Consider the following 25125-nt stretch of genomic DNA (forward strand, 5'->3'; position numbering starts at 1 on the left):
GAGAGGTGAACTGGCTAAGTTGGGGAGCAGCAGGGGAGGTGGACTGGCTAGGCTGGAGAGGTGAACTGGCTAGGTTGGGGAGCAGCAGGGGGAGGTGGACTGGCTAGGCTGGGGAGCAGCAGTGGGAGGTGGACTGGCTAAGTTGGGGAGCAGCATGGGGAGGTGGACTGGCTAGGTTGGTGGAGCAGCAGCGGGAGAAGGACTGGCTAGACTGGGGGAGTGGACTGGCTAGATTGGGGAGCAGCAGGGGGAGATGGACCAGGCTGGGTAGATGGATCTGGCTGGGGGAACAGCAGGGGGAGGTGGACCAGGCTGCGGTAACAGCAGGGGGAGGTGGACCAGGCTGCGGTAACAGCAGGGGGAGGTGGACCAGGCTGCGGTAACAGCAGGGGGAGGTGGACCAGGCTGCGGTAACAGTAGGGGGATGTCCTATGGCAGTACATTTCTGCACTTGCAAGGAAAACAGATTTGATCATATCTCCTTTCTCTCGGCTACCCTCAGCATTTTGATCTGGAAACACGAGCAGGTTTACAGCTACTATGGCCATGGTAGATGACTGCGTGCCAAGGCCAAAGTATTCTCTTCCAATGAGGATCGTCATCACAGCACACACTCTGCTGACATCAAATTACATTTTATTAGTCAATGCGACGATTACAACGTGTACAGTGAAATGCTTACTTACGAGCTCCTAACCAACAATGCATCACAACCCACACTCGGCTAACATCACAACACACTACTGACAACACCATTCTGCTGACATCACAACACACTACTGACAACAACATTCTGCTGACATCACAACACACTACTGACAACAACATTCTGCTGACATCACAACACACTACTGACAACAACATTCTGCTGACATCACAACACACTACTGACAACAACATTCTGCTGACATCACAACACACTACTGACAACAACATTCTGCTGACATCACAACACACTACTGACAACAACATTCTGCTGACATCACAACACACTGCTGTACTCTACCTACATTTACATATAGCCTCACTACTGTTATAGCCTCGCTGCTGCTCTAACTATCCAACCATGTTATTTTTTTTGTACTTATTTTTTACTTAACACTTATTTTTATTAAAACTGCATTGTTGGTTAAGGGCTTGTAAGTAAGCATTTCACCTTAAGGTCTACACCGGTTGTATTCGACGCATGTGACAAAATTTGATTTGACAACACACGGCCGACATCACCACACACACTGCTGACATCACAACACACACTGCTGACATCACAACAGACGCAAACAATTGTAATTCTTTTTAATATTTGAATTGGGAATGAACTGTTTTGAGATCTGCAATATATTATATTACGTTATATGTCAGATAAACACTGTATATGAGAAGAAGCTACTATTCTGAGGACTTGATACACGATTCTGTCAGCCATCCTGATGCAGTGGCTATTAAAGGATAGGGTGGGATTAAAAACTGACTGCATATCACATGGGGGATTTAAACAGAGACAAAATAACGTGTTCAAGTATTTATGATAAACAGTACAAGGGGTATAACATATATTACAATTAACTCCATGGTGCGAATCTTGACTGATTCTGTGGATGTGAGAGAAAAAAGGAAGACTAAGGATTGGGATTAAATATAACACTGAGGATTTCTCAACTTCATCCTATGACTTGTTGTTGTCGTGTTCGTTGTTGTTGGTAAGCACTACTTTTGAGGGCTGGTGCTAGATAAGAGACACTCACTTTAGTGGATATATGTTATTAGGCTAATTCTTTGAGGTCATTTTAAATCATACTATTCGACTAGCCATGTGAGCTGTGAGTATGGCCTCCAGCAGGAGACTATTCATTGTCTGGTCGGCACTTCCTTTACACAATGCATGTCAATCACACTCAAATCAGATGAGATCATGAAGGCAGGATTACAGGCATGAAAGGCTCTCAAAAGAAAATTAAGTCAATCCAAAACCAGTTCTCTGCAAGAACCTACATCATACTTTAAATGTATCGGAAATTAGTCAAAGCCTCTTGATAAAGGGTGTTATCTACATCCAAAAGTATATTCTGTGACATTTTTCAACAAAGTAAAATGCAGACGAAGTTGAACTGTAACAGAAAAAAAAACATGATTTCTGAAATCAGGACAGAGATTAACATAGATTGGAGACCAGGAACCATTTACAAAATGTACCACCCCCCGATGCTGCTTACACCTCTACAGTCTTCCTCTCAGCAGCAATGGTGTGTGTGTGTACTTTGTTTTAAGGACACAGCTGGCTAAAAGGGGGTAAAACAAACATTAAAGTGGCTGGGCCACAATAGTGAAGATGTTGATGAGCTTTAGGTTGAGAGACACATTTAGGGCGAGATACTTTACTCCACTACAATGATTTAGGCCTAGTTGATTACTCTCTGACCTTTCAGAACGCCATATGATAATGCTATACAGAAACCGTGTAGAAGGGGAAAGGAACTAAGAAGTCAATTCAGGACGTCAGTCAATACATCACAACAACGATCTGTCTGAACACACCTCTACTGTACTGTTCAACCAAGGGATTCCCAAGTCCTCGGAGACTAACAAGAGGTAACACGTGGACCAATGCAGATGGCTATAGTAGAACCGTAACCATCACAATGTCCCTTTTCCTTCTGCATCAACAGTCCTCTATGTGGAAGCTAGTGTCATTTGACTGACTGGACCGCAGCCTTCGCTGGGGTCTCGTTTCCTTACGACAGATATGACATCTCCCTGTGAGAGACATGACGTGCTGGGGCAAACAAGCTCCGGACGTAGAGGACCCGAGATTGCATTATTCACAAGGCTTCAGAGGTTTAGAGCAAAGTTCAAATGGACCACTAGATAGTAATACATTGCAGCAAAGCATGAAAAAGGCAACGAGCAAGATCAGCACACACAAAATAATTACAGCACGCTTTAAACAGGCTCCCCACATGAGGGAACCAAAAGTGAATGAGAGGTTGGCAAAAGACAGAAAAAGGTGAAAAAAGCCTCTTTTTTTTAAATGAGGAAAAGATGAGAACTCAAACTCAAGCACAAAAATAACCTATTTCCACAAGCACAGCATCATCCAATGCAATCGCTCCAACTCAGAAGACTACGCAATGCCATGCATTCCCACAATGCAATTTGGTTTCAAAGAGATGATGGACCGCCGGGCATCAGAGAAAGCTCATTTTCTAAAGGAAAAGAAGAGAAGCTGATTCTGAAGTCCTCCGTCGATGGCTTGTGAGGTGCATAATGTGTAACGGTTGAGTGTGTATTTAGTGTGCAGTGCTTTACCTGTGGTACAGTAGCTAGCATGTTCTTAGCTTATTTCCTCTTATATACAAGTGAAGGTTATTCCAGGAACTTTCAATAAATGACCTGGTTTTCCAGAAATCCTGGTAGGAGGTTACCAGCTTTCCTGCTTATTCCCTCCTGATTCCGGGAATCCTCCAACCGGGATATCTGGAAAACCAGGGAGTTTATTGAATGTTCCTGGAATTTTGCAACCCTATTCAGGGTGCGCATGGCAGTCCAGTGCTCCATATAGACACTGAGCAGAGTGGTACTCTGTGTGGCTGCTGAGAGGGACTAGAGAGTAGAAGGGCTGGATGACCGGGGAAGGGGATAGGCAAGGCTGGTGGGCTAAGGCGACCGACCGTCAGTTGGTAGTTTCGGGTTGTGACGATGGGTACTGACACAGGAAGTGGTCACCAGTAGAAGGAGCGGGACAGGAAGTTGGCGGCGGTGCTGAGCCAGCCCACGCCATCTGTGATGGAGCCCACACGGGTCACGGCCTTGTCCTGCTCCTGAGACGGGCTTTCCTCCTCAGGGAGGTAGTCTGGGACGTCCACGTTGTGCTCCACCACCACCACCTCCGCACCCTCCTGGAATGGAAGCATCAGCTGGGGGAACAGACGGTGGAAGGGAGGGTGGGACAGACGGAGGGAGAGGGTGGGACATTAGGACGGTGGAAGGGAGGGTGGGACAGACGGAGGGAGAGGGTGGGACGTAAGGACGGTGGAAGGGAGGGTGGGACAGACGGAGGGAGAGGGTGGGACATTAGGACGGTGGAAGGGAGGGTGGGACAGACGGAGGGAGAGGGTGGGACGTAAGGACGGTGGAAGGGAGGGTGGGACAGACGGAGGGAGAGGGTGGGACATTAGGACGGTGGAAGGGAGGGTGGGACAGACGGAGGGAAAGGGTGGGACAGACGGAGGGAGAGGGTGGGACAGACGGAGGGAGAGGGTGGGACAGACGGAGGGAGGGGGTGGGACAGACGGAGGGAGGGGGTGGGACAGACGGAGGGAGGGGGTGGGACAGACGGAGGGAGGGGGTGGGACAGACGGAGGGAGGGGGTGGGACAGACGGAGGGAGAGGGTGGGACAGACGGAGGGAGAGGGTGGGACGTAAGGACGGTGGAAGGGAGGGTGGGACAGACGGAGGGAGAGGGTGGGACAGACGGAGGGAGGGGGTGGGACAGACGGAGGGAGGGGGTGGGACAGACGGAGGGAGGGGGTGGGACAGACGGAGTGAGAGGGTGGGACAGACGGAGGGAGGGGGTGGGACAGACGGAGGGAGGGGGTGGGACAGACGGAGGGAGGGGGTGGGACAGACGGAGGGAGAGGGTGGGACAGACGGAGGGAGAGGGTGGGACAGACGGAGGGAGAGGGTGGGACAGACGGAGGGAGAGGGTGGGACAGACGGAGGGAGAGGGTGGGACAGACGGAGGGAGGGGGTGGGACAGACGGAGGGAGGGGGTGGGACAGACGGAGGGAGGGGGTGGGACAGACGGAGGGAGGGGGTGGGACAGACGGAGGGAGGGGGTGGGACAGACGGAGGGAGGGGGTGGGACAGACGGAGGGAGGGGGTGGGACAGACGGAGGGAGGGGGTGGGACAGACGGAGGGAGGGGGTGGGACAGACGGAGGAAGGGAGGGGGTGGGACAGACGGAGGAAGGGAGGGGGTGGGACAGACGGTGGAAGGGAGGGGGTGGGACAGACGGTGGAAGGGAGGGGGTGGGACAGACGGTGGAAGGGAGGGGGTGGGACAGACGGTGGAAGGGAGGGTGGGACAGACGGAGGGAGAGGGTGGGACAGACGGAGGGAGAGGGTGGGACAGACGGAGGGAGAGGGTGGGACAGACGGAGGGAGAGGGTGGGACAGACGGAGGGAGAGGGTGGGACAGACGGAGGGAGAGGGTGGGACAGACGGAGGGAGAGGGTGGGACAGACGGAGGGAGGGGGTGGGACAGACGGAGGGAGGGGGTGGGACAGACGGAGGGAGGGGGTGGGACAGACGGAGGGAGGGGGTGGGACAGACGGAGGGAGGGGGTGGGACAGACGGAGGGAGGGGGTGGGACAGGCGGAGGGAGGGGGTGGGACAGGCGGAGGGAGGGGGTGGGACAGGCGGAGGGAGGGGGTGGGACAGGCGGAGGGAGGGGGTGGGACAGGCGGAGGGAGGGGGTGGGACAGACGGAGGGAGGGGGTGGGACAGACGGAGGGAGGGGGTGGGACAGACGGAGGGAGGGGGTGGGACAGACGGAGGGAGGGGGTGGGACAGACGGAGGGAGGGGGTGGGACAGACGGTGGGAGGGGGTGGGACAGACGGTGGGAGGGGGTGGGACAGACGGAGGGAGGGGGTGGGACAGACGGAGGGAGAGGGTGGGACAGACGGAGGGAGAGGGTGGGACAGACGGAGGGAGAGGGTGAGACGTAAGGATGGTGGAAGGGAGGGTGGGACAGACGGAGGGAGAGGGTGGGACAGACGAGGGAGAGGGTGGGACAGACGAGGGAGAGGGTGGGACAGACGAGGGAGAGGGTGGGACAGACGAGGGAGAGGGTGGGACAGACGAGGGAGAGGGTGGGACAGACGAGGGAGAGGGTGGGACGTAAGGACGGTGGAAGGGAGGGTGGGACAGACGGAGGGAGAGGGTGGGACAGACGGAGGGAGAGGGTGGGACAGACGGAGGGAGAGGGTGGGACAGACGGAGGGAGAGGGTGGGACAGACGGAGGGAGGGAGAGGGTGGGACGTAAGGACGGTGGAAGGGAGGGTGGGACAGACGGAGGGAGAGGGTGGGACAGACGGAGGGAGAGGGTGGGACAGACGGAGGGAGAGGGTGGGACAGACGGAGGGATGGAGGGGGTGGGACAGGCGGAGGGAGGGGGTGGGACGTAAGGACGGTGGAAGGGAGGGTGGGACAGACGGAGGGAGAGGGTGGGACAGACGGAGGGAGAGGGTGGGACAGACGGAGGGAGAGGGTGGGACGTAAGGACGGTGGAAGGGAGGGTGGGACAGACGGAGGGAGAGGGTGGGACAGACGGAGGGAGAGGGTGGGACGTAAGGACGGTCGAAGGGAGGGTGGGACAGACGGAGGGAGAGGGTGGGACAGACGGAGGGAGGGAGGGGGTGGGACAGACGGAGGGAGGGGGTGGGACGTAAGGACGGTGGAAGGGAGGGTGGGACAGACGGAGGGAGAGGGTGGGACGTAAGGACGGTGGAAGGGAGGGTGGGACAGACGGAGGGAGAGGGTGGGACAGACGGAGGGAGAGGGTGGGACAGACGGAGGGAGAGGGTGGGACAGACGGAGGGAGAGGGTGGGACAGACGGAGGGAGAGGGTGGGACAGACGGAGGGAGAGGGTGGGACGTAAGGACGAACGTAAGGACGGTGGAAGGGAGGGTGGGACAGACGGAGGGAGGGGGGAGAGAGAGATAGACAACAATTGTTCAGAATCCCTGCCTAGTGGCAAACTGGTTTAATTAAACAAGGCAACAGTAAACATGTCATCCCCCACAAATGATGCAGCCCCCACCCCTTGGGCCAATTAGTGACAACAATTCAAACTAGACTATACTGGTAGTAATAAAATATGTCCCCGTTATAGTGCCACCATGTGGTCGATATGAATGTTCTTGCATTTGTTGAGCCTTGACAGTTTTTGCAACATGTTTACCAAATGTTCTTACAATATGAATATCTGTGACTGAATTATATGCATTTATGTGCCAGACCACACCCACGTTAATGTTTATTGGTCAATAGTGGCCATGTTGTTTTAGGTACAAGTCTGGAAAATATTGTGTGTTGGTGGACCTTTGTTCATAGCAGCATATGAAGTTGCATGCAGATCAGTCTTCGGTGCCAGAGGACTGGTGTTTAAAGTTTTTTTCACAAAATTCTAAAAGGCTAAAATCCATCATGGCGGACCTTATGGGTCCCTGAGGTAAATGTGTTCCTTTGTGAGGAGAGGGACATATGAACTGAATTTCAGGACTTCAGGTCAAACGAGGTGAGTGGCGTGAGCTTTCAAGGCTGGCATTTGCAATCGCTTGTTATAGTGCCACCATCTTGACATTCTGTGTAATTATGTAAATGTTAGATCTCTATGGCAAGACGCATCATTCACAGAAGTTACGTCAAAATCGGGCCAGTGCTGTCTAAGATATTGCATGTGACGAACATACGGACGTAGACAGATCCAGTCCCCTCCCCGATTTCATTGTGGGGGACAAAAACAGTGCAGACAAAACAACACCAGGCTCAGGCAATTTCAAGCTATCCTCTACCTCTCCAGGGTCATCTCTGAAACATAAATGAACCAGCTCTGCCCCCTGATGGACATAACAGGAACAGCAGCAGGTCAGTGAGGAGCTGTCGGTTGTGTTGGAGAGGGACATTTCAGGCCACGATTGAGCACCTAAAGGAAGAAATCTCCCCCTAATCTAACTACTTCAGACGGGAGTGGGAGTTCTGTTGCTGGCTCTTCTCCTCTGATGGGGGTTGCAGTTTCCCAAAGATACATGGTGTCGTGCCACACTGCTCCCAGGGCATGCTGGGATTGGTCATGTGACCTGGCGGTGAGTAATCCCCTCAGGTTAGAGAGAGAGATGACCAGCTAATGGTGTCACTCCAAATAACCAAGATTCATCTGTAATCAAGCTACCATCCCAAGCACACCAGGATATAAACATATTCCCAGCACGCAGCAGCTACACAGACGAGCTCTACCATGCCTACTCCCACTGGGTGTGGACATTTTGAAAAACAATAAGCCCTAGCCAAAGCTGCAACAGCAGACGTTTCAAAACCTACCCTTTTAGCCTGAAGATGAATACATTATTTGACAGTTATTTAGCACAGCCTTGAATCAACCATTTAAATATTATTTTGTTTTATGTTATTAACTTCTGTTCACCTTCATTTGATTGTTTTACTGTAAAGTGAGTTGTAATTTCATTTGACAGTACTATCCCTCCCTCCCTCCATTTACCTCTCCTCCATCCTCTCCCTTCACTACCTGTGCAGCCTTCATCACCTTGGTGGAGTTGATCGCCGTGCCCAGCGCCTGAGGAACACAAAGATGGATGTTCTTCATCACAGGATCACAAAGTCATCAAAAAAGGGATGTTCTTCATCTATTTCCCAGTGCCGTGGAATGACATTGTGGAGAGAGCAACTCACCTCAGCCTTGAGGTCAGAGCGGATCCTGACCACACACCTCTTCACAGCCATCTGGAAGGTGAAGCTGATCACCCCTGGGATCTTCAGCAGGGCCTCCTCACACAGACTTCTACGAGTCTGAGGGACGGAGAGAGAAAGGGAAGTTGTGCAGAGGACAAGACCAATTCAGTCTTAAATAAAATGGTCACCCAGTAACCCTGTAAACCTTCACATTCTATTCAGATGAAGGTGTTTAATGCTGCATACATATGCAACACGGTAATAGACATGAAATGTCAAAAGAGCTCATCTTCCATTGTCTTGTGGTATGAGTGTTGGTCACTGAGGCTGTCTGTCTGGTGTAATGTGATCAGGGACAGGTGCAGCTCTCCTGTGGTGTGATGTTCAGGTTTAATCTCAACACCCTGCTGTTCAATGGCTGACATTTACAACACTGACCCACATTACTTGACAATGTGTGTTAAGACTGCGTGGTCACATTGACAACAGGGCGACAATATGCCGAACTCAAGGGTTCTTGGAGGTGGTGACTTATCGACTGTGTTAACCTATCACAATAACGAAGAAAGCGATTCTATTTTTTCACCTGTTTTCATCCCAAGGAGACACATTAAAAGCAAGAAGTCATGAAGCAAGCAGCCAGTTTGGAATGGAGCCTGGGCCGTTGGTCTGGCAAACTGCTCTCCTCAGGTGTGTTATGGGATTGTGTGTGTACAATGTGGAAACACCACTATCCACTCACTGAGTCGTCCAGGCCGTCGATGTGCAGCACCACGGTCATGGCCCGCTTGTTGGTGGAGCCCATGAAGAAGTGGGCCTTGCGTCTGCAGGAGACGGCTTCAGCCTCGGCCTGCTCTGCCTGGTCATTACCAGCCACCTGCAGAATCTCATAAATCTCAGACGCCAGAAGCTTGGTCTCCCCTGGGGAGGTGCTCCTGAGGGAGGGTTAGGGAGGAGAGAGGTGGGAGGGGGAGAATAGAAGGTGGGAGAAAGAGAGGTTAAGTATCAAAAGGTTAAAAAAAATTCAAGTACTTTTGTGGACAGTCTCAGCAAACAAAGGCATACTTGCTGTGTGAGATTTTACATTTTACACATGTTATTTCGTCATGTCCAAGTCCTCTCTTCAAATCCAGACAAGGGCAAGATGGTACCAATGAATCTAAGTCAATAAGGAAGTGGACGCATAAAGAGTAAAGTTTCCATGTCTACTCTTCCCCTCTGTGCAACACGACAACGGTGGTCTCCATTACAGCTGGGTGTCCTCTCCTGTGGTCTGGGCCTGTCCAAGTCTCTCCCAGAGCCCACTGGGCTGAGTGGTTGATATTTCTACAAGTAGTCTCATTGCCAGACGCACAGTAAGAGAGCTGTCCAGCTGCATGGAGGAGGTAGGGTGGGATGGGGGGGGTGGTCCCCGACAGAGAGCCAGTGTGACAGGCCTGTCACCACCTAACCTTTCCACTGTATAAATAGCCAGCCTCGTAGGAGGAGAAATGACCACACTACACTCATAAAACGACCATACATTTACTAAGGTCTCCGTCCCTCTCTAAAAGGTTCAATAATAATACTGTTAATGAAAGTATTAGTCTAATGTCATTTAAAAGCCGCAATGTGTCACTTTTTTTTGTTGTTGATCAAATTCACATGGAAATGTGTGTTCTAGATCTGTCACTCATTGAAGGCAAGTCTAAGAATTGGTAGATCTGTTCTGTGTGCGGTGTCTATGCTTCCCGTGATAAAGATTTGTTTTTGCGTCTTTTACTTTGGTTTTGAAAACAAGCTTCAAAACAGATAGAAATACAATGTGTGTGGTTATGGAACATATATTTCACAGTGGTTTAGATGGTAAAATGATTATCAACACTATATTTGTTGTGTCACAAACTGAAATTAGGCGAACTATTACAAATTTAGCAACCAGGAAATGGCGGAGCAATTTCTACATAGTGCATCTTTAACAGAAAAATGTAGACATAAGTAAATAATCCCTGTCGAATCAGAGAGACTGATCATGATTTATAAAGCATACATGAGCTAAGTACATTGTCTCCTTTGTGGAGACAGAGCATGGCTAGAGGACAGCAGTATTCCTCGACACAGACATACGTGGTCAGTACTGCCATACTGTGATGGTCCCAGGATGCCCCTGCAGGCTAATACTATACATGTCACCAAGACATCATTCAGCCAATATAACCAGATAGGACGTCTGTTGTCTGGCATAGTTGAGTTGTGCAAACCAGCCTTCCAATTCTGGATTTAAAGGTGTCCACATACATACAGTACCAGTCAAAAGTCTGGACACACCTACCCATTCCAGGGTTTGTTTTATTTTTTGCTATTTCCTACATAGTGAAGACATCAAAACTATGAAATAACACATAAGGAATAATGTAGTAACCGAAAATGTGTTAACCAAAATATATTTTATATTTGAGAATCTCCAAAGTAGCCACCCTTTGCTTTGATGACAGCTTTGCACACTCTTGGCATTCTCTCAACCAGCTTCATGAGGTAGTCACATGGAATACATTTCAATGAAAATGGATGCCTTGTTAAAAGTTCATTTGTGGAATTTATTTCCTTATTAATGCGTTTGAATCAATCAGTTGCGTTGTGACAAGGTAGGGGTGGATAGCCCTATTTGGTAAAAGACCAAGTCCATATTATGGCAAGAACACCTCATATAAGCAAAGAGAAACAACACTCCATCATTACTTTAAGACATGAAGGCCAGTCAATCCGGAGGTTTTCAAGAACTTTGAAAGATTCTTCAAGTGCTGTCGCAAAAACTCATCAAGACCTATGATGAAACTGTCTCTCATGAGGACCGCCACAGGAAAGGAAGACCCAGAGTTACCTCTGCTGCAGAGGATAAGTTTATTAGAGTTACCAGCCTCAGATCACAGGCCAAATAAATGTTTCAGAGTTAAAGTAACATAAACATCTCAACATCAACTGTCCAGAAGACACTGTGTGAATCAGGCCTTCATGGTTGAATTGTTGCAAAGAAATCACTATTAAAGGACACCAATAAGAAGAGGAGACTTGCTTGGGCCAAACTCCTGCAACCTCCTGCATTAAAAAAGAAAGACAAACTAGATAACAGATGTAGAAATGTGAACAATAAAACAGTGAAGGGGGTTACTCCGACAGAAACCTACAGTCAGCTGAGGTCACTGTACAGCCTTACCTGTGGATTGTGCCCCCATGAAACTAATGATCAGCCTACTCAGACACCCACTGATCATAACTATGTAGAGTTTACCCAAATATTAGCGTCTCAGCTTTATTGCAGGACTCTGAAACAAGCCACATTAGCTCACCAGTTAACTTACTATGTGCATTGAACGTTCACCGCTAATGTGGCTCATTTCACAGTGGTTTCAGAGTCCTTCAGTACGAGTTAGAACTAATATGTATGTAAACTCTACATAGTTGCGTTCTGTGGGTGTCACTGAGTAGGACGATACCTATTGCACCCATGAAATGGGGTAAGGCTGTACACAGTGAATATAAGTATGCCCGCAATGCAATTATGCAGTCTAATACATCAGTGGGATTTCAATTGTTTTTTTTCTATTTATTGTCAAATTAATGTGTTTAATTAAATTATGTAAAAACATTGCAAACTTGTTTAGCATTATCTCGTCCAAATATGGCATGATTCCACCATTTGTTCCATTTGCATCACTTTAAATAAGGGACTTATTTTGAAGGCAACCCACAAATTCCACCAATCCACAGACAGAAGTCGTGCCCTGGGACCTGTAGATGCTGGGGTATCACCACAGATAGAACAATGAGACAACTTCACTGGATGGAAACTCAGCAACAACAAAGAAACAGCCCTTTTTCAGGACGCTGTCTTTCAAAGACAATTCGTAGAAATCCAAATAACTTTACAGATCTTCATTGTAAAGGGTTTAACACTGTTTCCCATGCTTGTTCAATGAACCACAAACAATTAATGAACATGTACCTGTGGAACGGTCGTTAAGACACTAACAGCTTACAGACGGTAGGCAATTAAGGTCACAGTTATGAAAACTTAGGACACTAAAGAGGCCTTTCTACTGACTCTGAAAAACACCAAAAGAAAGATGCCCAGGGTCCCTGTGTGAACGTGCCTTAGGCATGGTGCAAGGAGGCATGAGGACTGCAGATGTGGCCAGGGAAATAAATTGCAATGTCCGTACTGTGAGACGCCTAAGACAGCTCTACAGGGAGACAGGACGGACAGCTGATCATCCTCGCAGACCACGTATAACAACACCTGCACAGGATCGGTGCATCCGAACATCACGCCTGCAGGACAGGTACAGGATGGCAACAACAACTGCCTGAGTTACAACAACTGCCTGAGTTACACCAGGAATGCACAATCACGCCATCAGTGCTCACCAGACAGGACTGGCAAAAAGTGCTCTTCACTAACGAGTCGCGGTTTTGTCTCACCAGGGGTGATGGTCGGATTCGCGTTTATTGTCGAAGGAATGAGCGTTACACCGAAGCCTGTACTCTGGAGCGGGATTGATTTGGTCGGAGGGTCATCATCGGACTGAGCTTTTGTCATTGCAGGCAATCTCAACGCTGTGCATTACAGGGAGGACATCCTCCTCCCTCATGTGGTACTCTTCCTGCAGGCTCAACATGACATGACCCTCCAGAATGACAATGCTACCAGCCATACTGCTCGTTCTGTGCATGATTTCCTGCAAGACAAGAATGTCAGTGTTCTGCCATGGCCAGCGAAGAGCCCGGATCTCAATCCCATTGAGCACGTCTGGGACCTGTTGGATCAGAGGGTGAGGGCTTGGGCCATTCCCCCAGAAAAGTCTGGGAACTTGCAGGTGCCTTGGTGGAAGAGTGGGGTAACATCTCACAGCAAGAACTGGCAAATCTGGTGCAGTTCATGAGGAGAAGATGCACTGCAGTACTTAATGCAGCTAGTGGCCACACCAGATACTGACTGTTACTTTTGATTTTGACCCCTCCCTTTGTTCAGGGACACATTATTCCAGTTCTGTTAGTCACATGTCTGTGGAACTTGTTCAGTTTGTCTCAGTTGTTGAATCTGGTTATGCTCATACAAATATTTACACGTTACGTTTGCTGAAAATAAACGCAGTTGACAGTGAGAGGCCATTTATTTTTTTGCTGAGATTAGAAATGTGAAGCATCCACTTGGCGATTCCACTCACTACCAAACATGGCGGGCAGTGGGAGAAGATGGCGCAAAATGGATTTTGGCTGACATTGTGCAAATTTTCATTGTTGAAAATTTGATCCCAATACAGTTCTGTCCCCAAAACTAGAATATGCCATGAACAGAGTGGACTACGGTTTGTAGACTTTACCCTTTGCAAACGTTTTTAAAAATTGGCTTGTTTGGGAGGAGTGCAAAGGCAAATTGAGTTATTGCACCACGAACACACAGAGTAGGCGTTCCTTAACGGAAATATGCAGAGGATGCTAGAACCCTCCAATAGGATCTCGCTACCTTGGCTCTGCCCCCCTCCTTGCTTGTTCTGCAGACTATGACTAATTTGTTACCATTGGAAACGACAGGCTGTGGTCTATCTTGGTTTAGTTATAACAATCTTTGGTATAACCATGCAGGCATTTGTGTCAAGCATGGTGGAATGCAAATGCACCACAACCAATGAAAACGTGGTGTGCTGGACAATAGGGCCTATCTTTTTATTTTACTTGGCTAATGTGTGAAAGTTACATATTTCAGGGTCCCTTTTTTTTTTCAAAAAAATATTATTTTCAGCGGAGTGTTGTCGAGGGGTCCCGCTAGCGGAACGCCTGCCCTAGAAAGGCTAAGAACAAATTCTTATTTTCAATGACAGTGGGTTAACTGCCTTGTTCAGGGGCAGAATGACAGATTTTTACCTTGTCAGCTCAGGGATTCGAACTTGCAACCTACCAGTTACCAGTCTAACGCTCTAACCACAAGACTACCTGCAGCTCCCGTGTCTCTCTAGTTGAAAGAGAGCAAACACTTAATTGAATCATCCTGTCGATAGTTCCCACCCCTACTGTTGACCTATCACCGACAAAGGGGTGTAGACTTCGGCTACTACACATCGACTTGCCTCAAGAAAAAATTGTGGCGCCGACAGCCGAACACCAAAACTATCAAAAATAACATTATATAAATATATATATTTTAATCCAGTTGAATAAACACTCCAAATAGCCTACACGACAGCTTGGAGGCGTCTGCATGGTCCTAAAGCACACCGTTGCCTCATTTTGTATCGCATTTCAATGATAAAATGGGGGACAAAAATGTAATTTCAGAATGTGTGTGTGGGGGGACGGATATGCGACAGGCATTGTTCTTCTGTGTGAATGGACTAGACAAAGCTCCATTCACAAGCTAAATCTCTGTACCAATAATAATAATGCAGAGCCTTGGGAGTGGTAACTTGGCTAGACTTTCCCTTCAGTCTTGTGTTCACAGTCTCTCCAGCCATTAATGACCTCCACCCAAAGTCACTGTGTGGAATGGGAGCAGAGGGAGTCGGGGTGACCGCAGGACCCATCTTGATAGGGCCTGTTGCTAGCTGAAGTGACTGGCTGGTTAGCCCAGGGTCAGTCTCACAGAGAGTTGTGCCCTGGGAGAAGATCATACAGCCTGATACCAGGCCTGCCAACCGCTGGCACACTTCTGAGAGCCAATCATAAAAAGCAGTCACTTACCACACACCCTCCAGTTCCTCTCACTAGGAGGGGGAGCACACAACAACCCTATCTGGAGGTCTAGCGACCCCACTGGGTGACCAGAATGTGGAAGCAATATTGATTTAGCAAGGTACCCAAAAGGTAACAGAGGGCATACTTTTTAACCATCTTTTTGTTAGTAGTGATAAGGGGGGGGGGATCACAATATTATTTTGGAAGATATTACAAATCCATACTTTGACTCAGTATCAATTAGTAAAAACAAATACTTGTTTTTGTTGCCGCTAGATAGCGTTAGCTAACGCTAGTGGGCTGTACCTGCGCCAAAACTGTATTTTTCATGCTACAGCTGGTTCCCCATATTTTTAAATAGTGAGCTAACATGTTGCTTTCATCACTTTTCTGTCCATGACTGATTTTAAAAAATAAAATCATCCTCTCATATCCCTCTGCAACAGACATATAGTGAGCAATATGTTAGTAACATCAAACTGCAATAAAAACCGCAGTATAAAATCTCAATACATACCGTATCGGTACAAAGTATGGTGATAACATCGCATTGTGAGGTTCCTGGCAATTCCCAGGCCTAGTTTACAGTGAAGGAAAATTAAATGTTTCATGTTTTATGCCTAACTAAAGGGCATTTAATGGACATTAACCTGTATTTATTTGAAGAGACAGATGCAGCGATGAAAGTGTAGACTTAGCTGCTTAGCCAATAACAGTCCATGAGAAAAATACCTGGCAACCCTAACATTATTCAGAATGTAACAAAAAAAAGTGGGGATACTGACTAGATCGGGGCGGCAGGTAGCCTAGTGGTTAGAGTGTTGGACTAGTAACCTGGAAGGTTGCAAGATCAAATCCCCTGACAAGGTAAAAATCTGTGGTTCTGCCCCTGAACAAAGCAGTTAACCCACTGTTCCTAGGTCATCATTGAAAATAAGTATGTGTTCTTAACTGACTTGCCTAGTTCGCTTGTTGAGTGTATTTTGATGTTTGGATGAAAAACGTACCCAAACGAAACTGCCTATTTCTCAGGCCCAGAATCTAGAATATGCATATAATTGTCAGATTAGGATAGAAAACACTCTAAAGTTTCCAAAACTGTCAAAATATTGTCTGTGAGTATAACAGAACAAATATTGCAGGCGAAAACCTGAGGAAAATCCAACCAGGAAGTGCTGTCTTTCCTGAAAGCTCTCTGTTCTATTGCATGCCTTCCCTCCATTTAAAGGGATATCAACCAGATTCCTTTTCCTATGGCTTCCACATGGTGTGAACAGTCTTTAGACATAGTTTCAGGCTTTTATTCTGAAAAATGAGCGAGAAAGATCACATCTCGTCAGTGGATGGCTGGGTGCCAGCAACGTTTTGCATGCCCCAACAGAGTGGAGCAGACTTTTTCTCTCTCTCTCTCCTATTGAAGAAGCTACGGTCCAGTTGAAATATTATCGATTATATATTGTAAAAACAACCTGAGGATTGATTATAAAAAACATTTGGAATTTGTGTCTGCCTGGTCGTGACCGCTCGAGCCTGTGGATTTCTGAACATAACGCGCCAACCAAATGGAGGTATTTTGGATAGAAAAATAATCTTTTTTAAATTTAATTTTTTTAAGAAAAATAATCTTAATGGAACAAAAGGCACATTTGTTTAACTGGGAGTCTCGTGAGTGCAAACATCCAAAGATCATCAAAGGTAAGTGATTAATTGTATTGTTTTTCTGACTTTGGTGACCAATCTACTTTGCTGCTAGCTGTTTGCAATGTTTTGTCTGCTGAGAGAGATGTCCTTACATAAATGCTTGGTATGCTTTCGCCGAAAAGCTTTTTTGAAATCTGACATGCCAGGTGGATTAACAACAAGCAAAGCTGTGTTTTGCTATATTGCACTTGTGATTTCATGAAAATTAAATATTTTTAGTAATTTAATTTGAATTTGGCGCTCTGCAATTCAGAGGATGTTGACGAAAATGATCCCGCTAACGGGATGTGTGTGTCAAGAAGTTAAATAAAGGTGAAATAAAAAAAATTGAAAAGTGTCAGGTTGCATCAAATCCCTAAATGTGCAGAAACAGCTAATTAATTGTTTAGCGGCAAACTTTAATTCTGGATTGATCAAATTCAACCTGACATGACAACCTTCCGGTCAAGAAAATTTGCAGACAGGCACGGAGGCAATTATTGTCCTCTGAAAACAAGAGAAATATCAGGATCAGGTTTTTAGTGAAAAGTGCAGTGTGTGTGTGCTCAGTCCGATACAGTGCAGTGCGGTGACAGGTAGGGGACTTACTTCTGCATGACATTCTGCAGACTCAGCATCATGCCCAGCCCTCCCTTCATCTTCTCTCTGTTGGACCGACATTCTGCAAGGTAGCGCACTGCCTGGAAGGACAAGGGAAGCCATTACAGCTTAAACAAACCTAGGGCTATCACTCTCTCTGGTTGTGTATGTGTGTGTGTGTGTTAAAACTCAGCCAGGCAAAGATGCATACACACAATCACAGTGAGAGCCAGTGATGGAAAAAGCACTCAAATGTCATACTTGAGTAGAAGTAAAGATACCTTAATAGAAAACAACTCAAGTAAAAGTGAGTCATCCAGTAAAATACTACTTGAGTAAAAGTCTAAAAGTATTTGATTTGAAATATAATTAAGTATAAAAATGAAAATGGACTTACTAAAATATACTTAAGTATCAAAAGTAAGTATAAATAATTTCAAATTCCTTATATTAAGCAAAGGAGATGGCACAATTCTTGTTTATTTATTTACGGATAGCCAGGGGCACACTCAGACATTATTTACAAACACAGTAGGAATGACCATGGATGTTCTCTTGATAAGTGAGTGAATTGGACCATTTTCCTATCAAAATTAATGAGTACTTTTGGGTGTCAGTGAAAATGTATGGAGTAGAAAGTATTTTATTTTCTTTAGGAATGTAGAAGTAGAAAAGTGTAAATAGCAAAGTACATATAGCTGAAAAAGCAACTTAGTACTTTAAAGTAGAGGTTGACCGATTATGATTGTTCAATGCCGCTACCGATTATTGGAGGACCAAAAAAAGCCGATACCGATTAATCGGACAATTTTTTTAATTGATTTGTAATAATGACAATTACAACAATACTGAATTAACACTTATTATACATTTATATAATACATCAATAAAAATCAATTTAGCCTCAAATAAATAATGAAACATGTTCAATTTGGTTTAAATAATGCAAAAACAACGTGTTGGAGAAGAAAGTAAAAGTGCAATATGTACCATGTAAAAAAGCTAACGTTTAAGTTCCTTGCTCAGAACATGAGAACATATGAAAGTTTAACATGAGACTTCAATATTCCAAGGTAAGAGGTTTTAGGTTGTAGTTAATATGGTATTTATAGGACTATTTCTCTCTATACCATTTGTATTTCATATACCTTTGACTATTGGATGTTCTTATAGGCACTTTAGTTTTGCCAGTGTAACACTATCGCTTCCGTCCCTCTCCTTGCCCATACCTGGGCTCGAACCAGGAACACATTGACAACAGCCACCCTCGAAGCATCGTTACCCATCGCTCCACAAAAGCCGCGTCCCTTGCAGAGCAAGGGTAACAACTACTCCAAGTAGTGAAACGCTATTATTGCGTACCCCACTACCCAGCCAGCCATTTCACATCGGTTACACCAGCCTAATCTCGGGAGTTGATAGGCTTGAAGTCATAAACAGCTCAATGTTTGAAGCATTGCGAAGAGCTGCTGGCAAAACTCACGAAAGTGCTGTTTGAATGAATACTTACGAGCCTGCTGCTGCCTACCATCGCTCAGTCAGACTGCTCTATCAAATATCAAATCAGACTTAATTATAACATAATAACACACAGATCTACGAGCCTTAGGTCATTAATATGGTCGAATCCGGAAACTATCATTTCGAAAACAAAACATTTATTATTTCAGTGAAATACAGAACCGTTCAGTATTTTATCTAACGGGTGGCATCCCTAAGTCTAAATATTCCTGTTACATTGTACAACCTTCAATGTTATGTAATAATTATGTAAGATTCTGGCAAATTAGTTCGCAACGAGCCAGGCTGCCCAAACTGTTGCATATTCCCTGACTCTGCGTGCAATGAACACAAGAGAAGTGACACAATTTCATCTGGTTAATATTGCCTGCTAACCTGGATTTCATTTAGCTAAATATGCAGGTTTAAAAATATATACTTCTGTGTATTGATTTTAAGAAAGGCATGGGTGTTTATGGTTAGATAGTCATGCAAAGATTGTGCTTTATTCGCAAACGCGCTTTTGTTAAATCATCCCCCAGCGTTGCATCGATTATATGCAACGCAGGGCACGCTAGATAAACTAGTAATATCATCAACCATGTGTAGTTAACAAGTGATTATGATTGATTGTTTTTTATAAGATAAGTTTAATGCTAGCTAGCAACTTACCTTGGCTTACTGCATTCGCGTAACAGGCAGGCTCCTCGTGAGGCAGGTGGTTAGAGCGTTGGACTAGTTAACCCTAAGGTTGCAAGATTGAATCCCAGAGCTGACAAGGTAAAAATCTGCCATTCTGCCCATGAACATGGCAGTTAACCCACCGTTCCTAGGCCGTCATTGAAAATAAGAATGTGTTCTTAACTGACTTGCCTAATTAAATAAAGGCGTGAAAAACAAACAATCAAATCAGCCAAATCGGTATCCAAAAATACAGTTTTCCGATTGTTATGAAAAATTGAAATCGGCCCTAATTAAATCGGCCATTCCGATTATTCTGTCGACCTCTACTTTAAAGTATTTTTACTTCCGTACTTTACACCACTGGTGAGAGCTAGTACTGTGTGTTGCATAACCAATGCAACAAGTACAGGCTTTGAGTGTACACTGTCCAGGTCACCACTAAATAAGAACAATTATATAAAGCACTCAGATGTGTGTGTATCCTAGGAGATGTGCCCGAGAACACTCTTCTTCAAACACTGACATTGTTGATCGTGTAGCTACAAGAAAATACAACTGTATTTTTGTTGCAGTCTCAGATATGGGTGATGCAACCTACCACTTCTCTTTTTTTCCCCTGTTGATATTTTTTTTGTTTATTTTGCAACTAGTTTTAATTAACATCTCTTTCATATCGTCTGAGATCCCCAAGGATTGGAAAGCTGCCGCAGTCATCCCCCTCTTCAAAGGGGGAGACACCCTGGACCCAAACTGTTACAGACCTATATCCATCCTGCCCTGCCGATCTACGGTCTTCGAAAGCCAAGTCAACAAACAGGTCACTGACCATCTCAAATCCCACCGTACCTTCTCCGCTGTGCAATCTGGTTTCCGAGCCGGTCACGGGTGCACCTCAGCCACGCTCAAGGTACTAAACGATATCATAACCGCCATCGATAAAAGACAGTACTGTGCAGCCATCTTCATCGACCTTGCCAAGGCTTTCGACTCTGTCAATCACCATATTCTTATCGGCAGACTCAGTAGCCTCGGTTTTTCGGATGACTGCCTTGCCTGGTTCACCAACTACTTTGCAGACAGAGTTCAGTGTGTTAAATCGGAGGGCATGCTGTCCGGTCCTCTGGCAGTCTCTATGGGGGTGCCACAGGGTTCAATCCTCGGGCCGACTCTTTTCTCTGTGTATATCAATGATGTTGCTCTTGCTGCGGGCGATTCCCTGATCCACCTCTACGCAGACGAGAGGTCTGGACACTGTGCTATCTAACCTCCAAACGAGCTTCAATGCCATACAACACTCCTTCCGTGGCCTCCAACTGCTCTTAAACGCTAGTAAAATCAAATGCATGCTTTTCAACCGTTCGTTGCCTGCACCCGCACGCCTTCACTCACGTCGCCAAACTTACCCTAGTAAAACTGACTATCCTACCGATCCTCGACTTCGGCGATGTCATCTACAAAATTGCTTCCAACACTCTACTCAGCAAACTGGATGCAGTTTATCACAGTGCCATACGTTTTGTCACTAAAGCACCGTATACCACCCACCACTGCGACCTGTATGCTCTTGTCGGCTGGCCCTCGCTACATATTCGTCGCCAGATCCACTGGCTCCAGGTCATCTACAAGTCCATGCTAGGTAAAGCTCCGCCTTATCTCAGTTCACTGGTCACGATGGCAACACCCATCCGTAGCACGCGCTCCAGCAGGTGTATCTCACTGATCATCCCTAAAGCCAACACCTCATTTGGCCGCCTTTCGTTCCAGTTCTCTGCTGCCTGTGACTGGAACGAATTGCAAAAATCGCTGAAGTTGGAGACTTTTATCTCCCTCACCAACTTCAAACATCTGCTATCTGAGCAGCTAACCGATCGCTGCAGCTGTACATAGTCTATCGGTAAATAGCCCACACATTTTTACCGACCTCATCCCCATACTGTTTTTTTTATTTACTTTTCTGCTCTTTTGCACACCAATATCTCTACCTGTACATGACCATCTGATCATTTATCACTCCAGTGTTAATCTGCAAAATTGTAATTATTCGCCTACCTCCTCATGCCTTTTGCACACAATGTATATAGACTCCCCTTTTTTTTCCTACTGTGTTATTGACTTGTTAATTGTTTACTCCATGTGTAACTCTGTGTTGTCTGTTCACACTGCTGTGCTTTATCTTGGCCAGGTCGCAGTTGCACAAAAAAAAAAAACATTATTACAGCCTGGCATCAGAGAGCCACACCAGGCACCAGACGACACCAATCTCCTGGTTCCTCTACAGGGTTCTTTTAGAACAGGGTTCTTCTAGAAGAGGGTTTTCCAAACTCGGTCCTAAGGCCTATCCTGGGTTTTTTTTTTTTTCTCCCCACCTTTATTTAACCAGGTAGGCAAGTTGAGAAAAAGTTCTCATTTACAATTGCGACCTGGCCAAGATAAAGCAAAGCATTCCGACACATACAACGACACATGGAGTAAAACAAACATACAGTCAATAATACAGTATAAACAAGTTTATATACGATGTGAGCAAATGAGGTGAGATAAGGGAGGTAAAGGCAAAAAAAAAAGGCCATGGTGGCAAAGTAAATACAATATAGCAAGTAAAACACTGGAATGGTAGATTTGCAGTGGAACAATGTGCAAAGTAGAAATAAAAAATAATGGGGTGCAAAGGAGCAAAATAAATAAAATAAATACAGTAGGGAAAGAGGTAGTTGTTTGGGCTAAATTATAGGTGGGCTATGTACAGGTGCAGTAATCTGTGAGCTGCTCTGACAGTTGGTGCTTAAAGCTAGTGAGGGAGATAAGTGTTTCCAGTTTCAGAGATTTTTGTAGTTCGTTCCAGTCATTGGCAGCAGAGAACTGGAAGGAGAGGCGGCCAAAGAAAGAATTGGTTTTGGGGGTGACCAGAGAGATATACCTGCTGGAGCGCGTGCTACAGGTGGGTGATGCTATGGTGACCAGCGAGCTGAGATAAGGGGGGACTTTACCTAGCAGGGTGTTGTAGATGACATGGAGCCAGTGGGTTTGGCGACGAGTATGAAGCGAGGGCCAGCCAACGAGAGCGTACAGGTCGCAATGGTGGGTAGTATATGGGGCTTTGGTGACAAACGGATTGCACTGTGATAGACTGCATCCAATTTGTTGAGTAGGGTATTGGAGGCTATTTTGTAAATGACATCGCCGAAGTCGAGGATTGGTAGGATGGTCCGTTTTACAAGGGTATGTTTGGCAGCATGAGTGAAGGATGCTTTGTTGCGAAATAGGAAGCCAATTCTAGATTTAACTTTGGATTGGAGATGTTTGATGTGGGTCTGGAAGTGCACGTTTTGTTTTTTGCCCTAGCACTACACAGTTGATTCAAATAATCAAAGCTTGATGATGAGTTGGTTACTTGAATCACCTGTTTAGTGCTAGGGCAAGAAACAAAACATGCACCCGGGGGTGAGGGGCAGGACCAAGTTTGGGAAACCCTGTTGTAGATGTTGCTGGGTAAATATCAATGTTCCTGCCTGGCGCGGACACAGTGGGAGGAATTGCCCTTCGCACCGTCACTCTAACCTAACCTAACCTGTCACCACCGGACGGATGGTTATGAATGACTTACCGCATGTTGCACTCAAGATTAGACTGTCCTTCTTCCCGGTTCCAATTCCTTTTGATAATTGTATAATAGGCGCAGACCACATTTCTGCATAATAGGGCCTGGAGTTTTTCCAGGTCATATGTTCAGGAAAAATTCCTGACCTTATGCATTGCCAACAAAACGGTCAAATGGTGGTGGATGAGCCTTACCAATAATGCGGAGTAGACAACCTGAGGGTTGGGGTGGTCCAGAAAGAGGATGAGCCCCGGTAAGCAGCCATTGTCCTGTACTATGGCTCGTCTGTTGAGGGGGTCAGCTGCAAGATCTCGTAGCTGGTTCACCACAGTCAGCGCATCCAGCTCCCCACTCATGGTGCCTCCTCTCTCTGTGCCGTGCACATCAAACCAGCCTCTTCACACTGTGTACATAATAGGATCAAGTCAGATGTAGCTGTACAGTACCAAACCTATTAATTACAATGACATCCATTTCAGTGACAAGTCTCTAAATGCTTTTATTTTTGGCAAACTGCATGACCAAAACAACCTGCCAATATTAAATGGTAATGATGTATCAACCTGTTCAAATACTGTAATCAATATGAGCAACATATTGTGATTTGTGAAAAACAATCAGTTTGACAGATCACTTGAAATGCATTACCATTATTATCTTGGTGTGTAGACCTACCGATATTTCTAGCTATGTCAACTAACTAGCCAGCTAACTACAGCAGTTAGCTAACGTTAGTTTCTTTCTTTGGACACTTGGCTGAAAAAATAACGCGTGGGGGTCCACATTGAAACATGATAACAGAGGTTAAAGCAATGTAATTAGCTACCAATATGGTATCAGCAGAGTGTTCTGATATCTGGCCCTGCCCATTGTGAAGATAGATGTGCATAGCAAATAAGGGCGCTAACGTTTTATGGAGGCTAACATGTTATGGCTGCAACAAAAGGCCCAATTAGCCTAACGTTAATGCCATGGGCCAAAACCAAGTGAATATAGCATTTTTTATCTTTTTTTGTTGAGAATGCCCGTGTTTTTAATTCTGATAAACCAGGCAGTTGCACTCCTCCGTGCACATGAAACATAGCGTCGCAAGCAAGACCAATAGCTAAAAGCAATAGTTTAAATAGTTAGCAAGCTACCGAACAACAACACATAACTAGTTATCAGGTTAAGACTGTCAGGATAATTACAGTGAAGGGCCATTCATGTTTATTATCAGAACTGCAAGAGTTGCTCATTAGCTGGCAACTTCACCTTGCTTGTGTAGCATTGTTGTCTACGCAGAACATCTGAAAACACGCCCAGGACAAGCAGGAGCTGGGCTAGAGATCTAGCTAGTTATCGTTAGCATATTATTTATTACCTTTTCTCCAAGTGATCTTCCCCTGTTTGAATTATATTTTTAAAAAACGCAAATACAATGCGGTTGAATTAACAAAATTTCGGCAAAAAGCTAGCTAGCTAGCTGGCTAACTGGTACATTTTACGTCCATATTGAATTCGTCACGGTCTCAGTTTGAAGACAGCTGATTGGACAGTTCAGTTGTGACCGACAAGGTGAAGAGCCATTCATCGAAGGTTTTACGTTAGCAAATTGTCACGACCTTGATTGAATGTAGCGGTATTCAAGAATGTAATGTATTTGACCAAATTATTCTACAAAGACAGTGACAGTAAACTACTAACAATTAATGAATGTTACTTGACATTTCACAACTGTCCACGTTATGCAAGACTTGCTACATTAACGGCGTAAAACGAATGACAAAGACGGTAGGTCCGCCTCCTTTCTGACAATACTGCAGGTGGTCAGTTGATGTGCTGCTATTCATTATAATCAACCAATAATATTATCATAAAGTTTTTGTACACGCCCAACCTAAA

General features: G+C 45.9%; 1 protein-coding gene across 2 annotated transcripts; it reads right to left on the reverse strand.

Annotated features, from left to right (window-relative positions):
* Positions 1-1282: 1282 nt before the first annotated feature.
* On the reverse strand, positions 1283-25007 carry LOC110489683 (armadillo repeat-containing protein 1). Of its 2 annotated transcripts, none has more exons than XM_036943855.2 (7): positions 24605-25007; positions 23436-23644; positions 17469-17560; positions 9214-9406; positions 8472-8588; positions 8281-8355; positions 1283-3914 (listed from the first exon to the last, which is right to left on the reverse strand). In XM_036943855.2, exons 2-7 carry the CDS (start codon positions 23595-23597, stop codon positions 3720-3722), a joined length of 834 nt encoding a protein of 277 aa, XP_036799750.2. In that variant the 5' UTR covers positions 23598-23644; positions 24605-25007; the 3' UTR covers positions 1283-3719. The 2 variants fall into 2 exon arrangements, with proteins under 2 accessions (XP_036799750.2, XP_036799753.2); XM_036943858.2 differs by having other exon boundaries at positions 8308-8355; positions 24605-24841.
* Positions 25008-25125: the final 118 nt, after the last annotated feature.

This window comes from Oncorhynchus mykiss, chromosome 15 (genome assembly GCF_057628025.1).
Source record: "Oncorhynchus mykiss isolate SJ-2025 chromosome 15, ASM5762802v1, whole genome shotgun sequence".
NCBI classification, from domain to species: domain Eukaryota; kingdom Metazoa; phylum Chordata; class Actinopteri; order Salmoniformes; family Salmonidae; genus Oncorhynchus; species Oncorhynchus mykiss.

What these genes read in the sequence shown, in the direction of transcription:
- LOC110489683 (XM_036943855.2), bottom strand. Translation starts at nt 23,597, where the DNA reads ATGAGTGGGGAGCTGGATGCGCTGACTGTGGTGAACCAGCTACGAGAT. An exon ending in TTGTCTACTCCGCATTATTG is followed by an intron (nt 17,561 to 23,435) that starts GTAAGGCTCATC and finishes TTGTCCTTCCAG; the next exon opens with GCAGTGCGCTACCTTGCAGA. An exon ending in TCGACGGCCTGGACGACTCA is followed by an intron (nt 8,589 to 9,213) that starts GTGAGTGGATAG and finishes TCCGTCCCTCAG; the next exon opens with ACTCGTAGAAGTCTGTGTGA.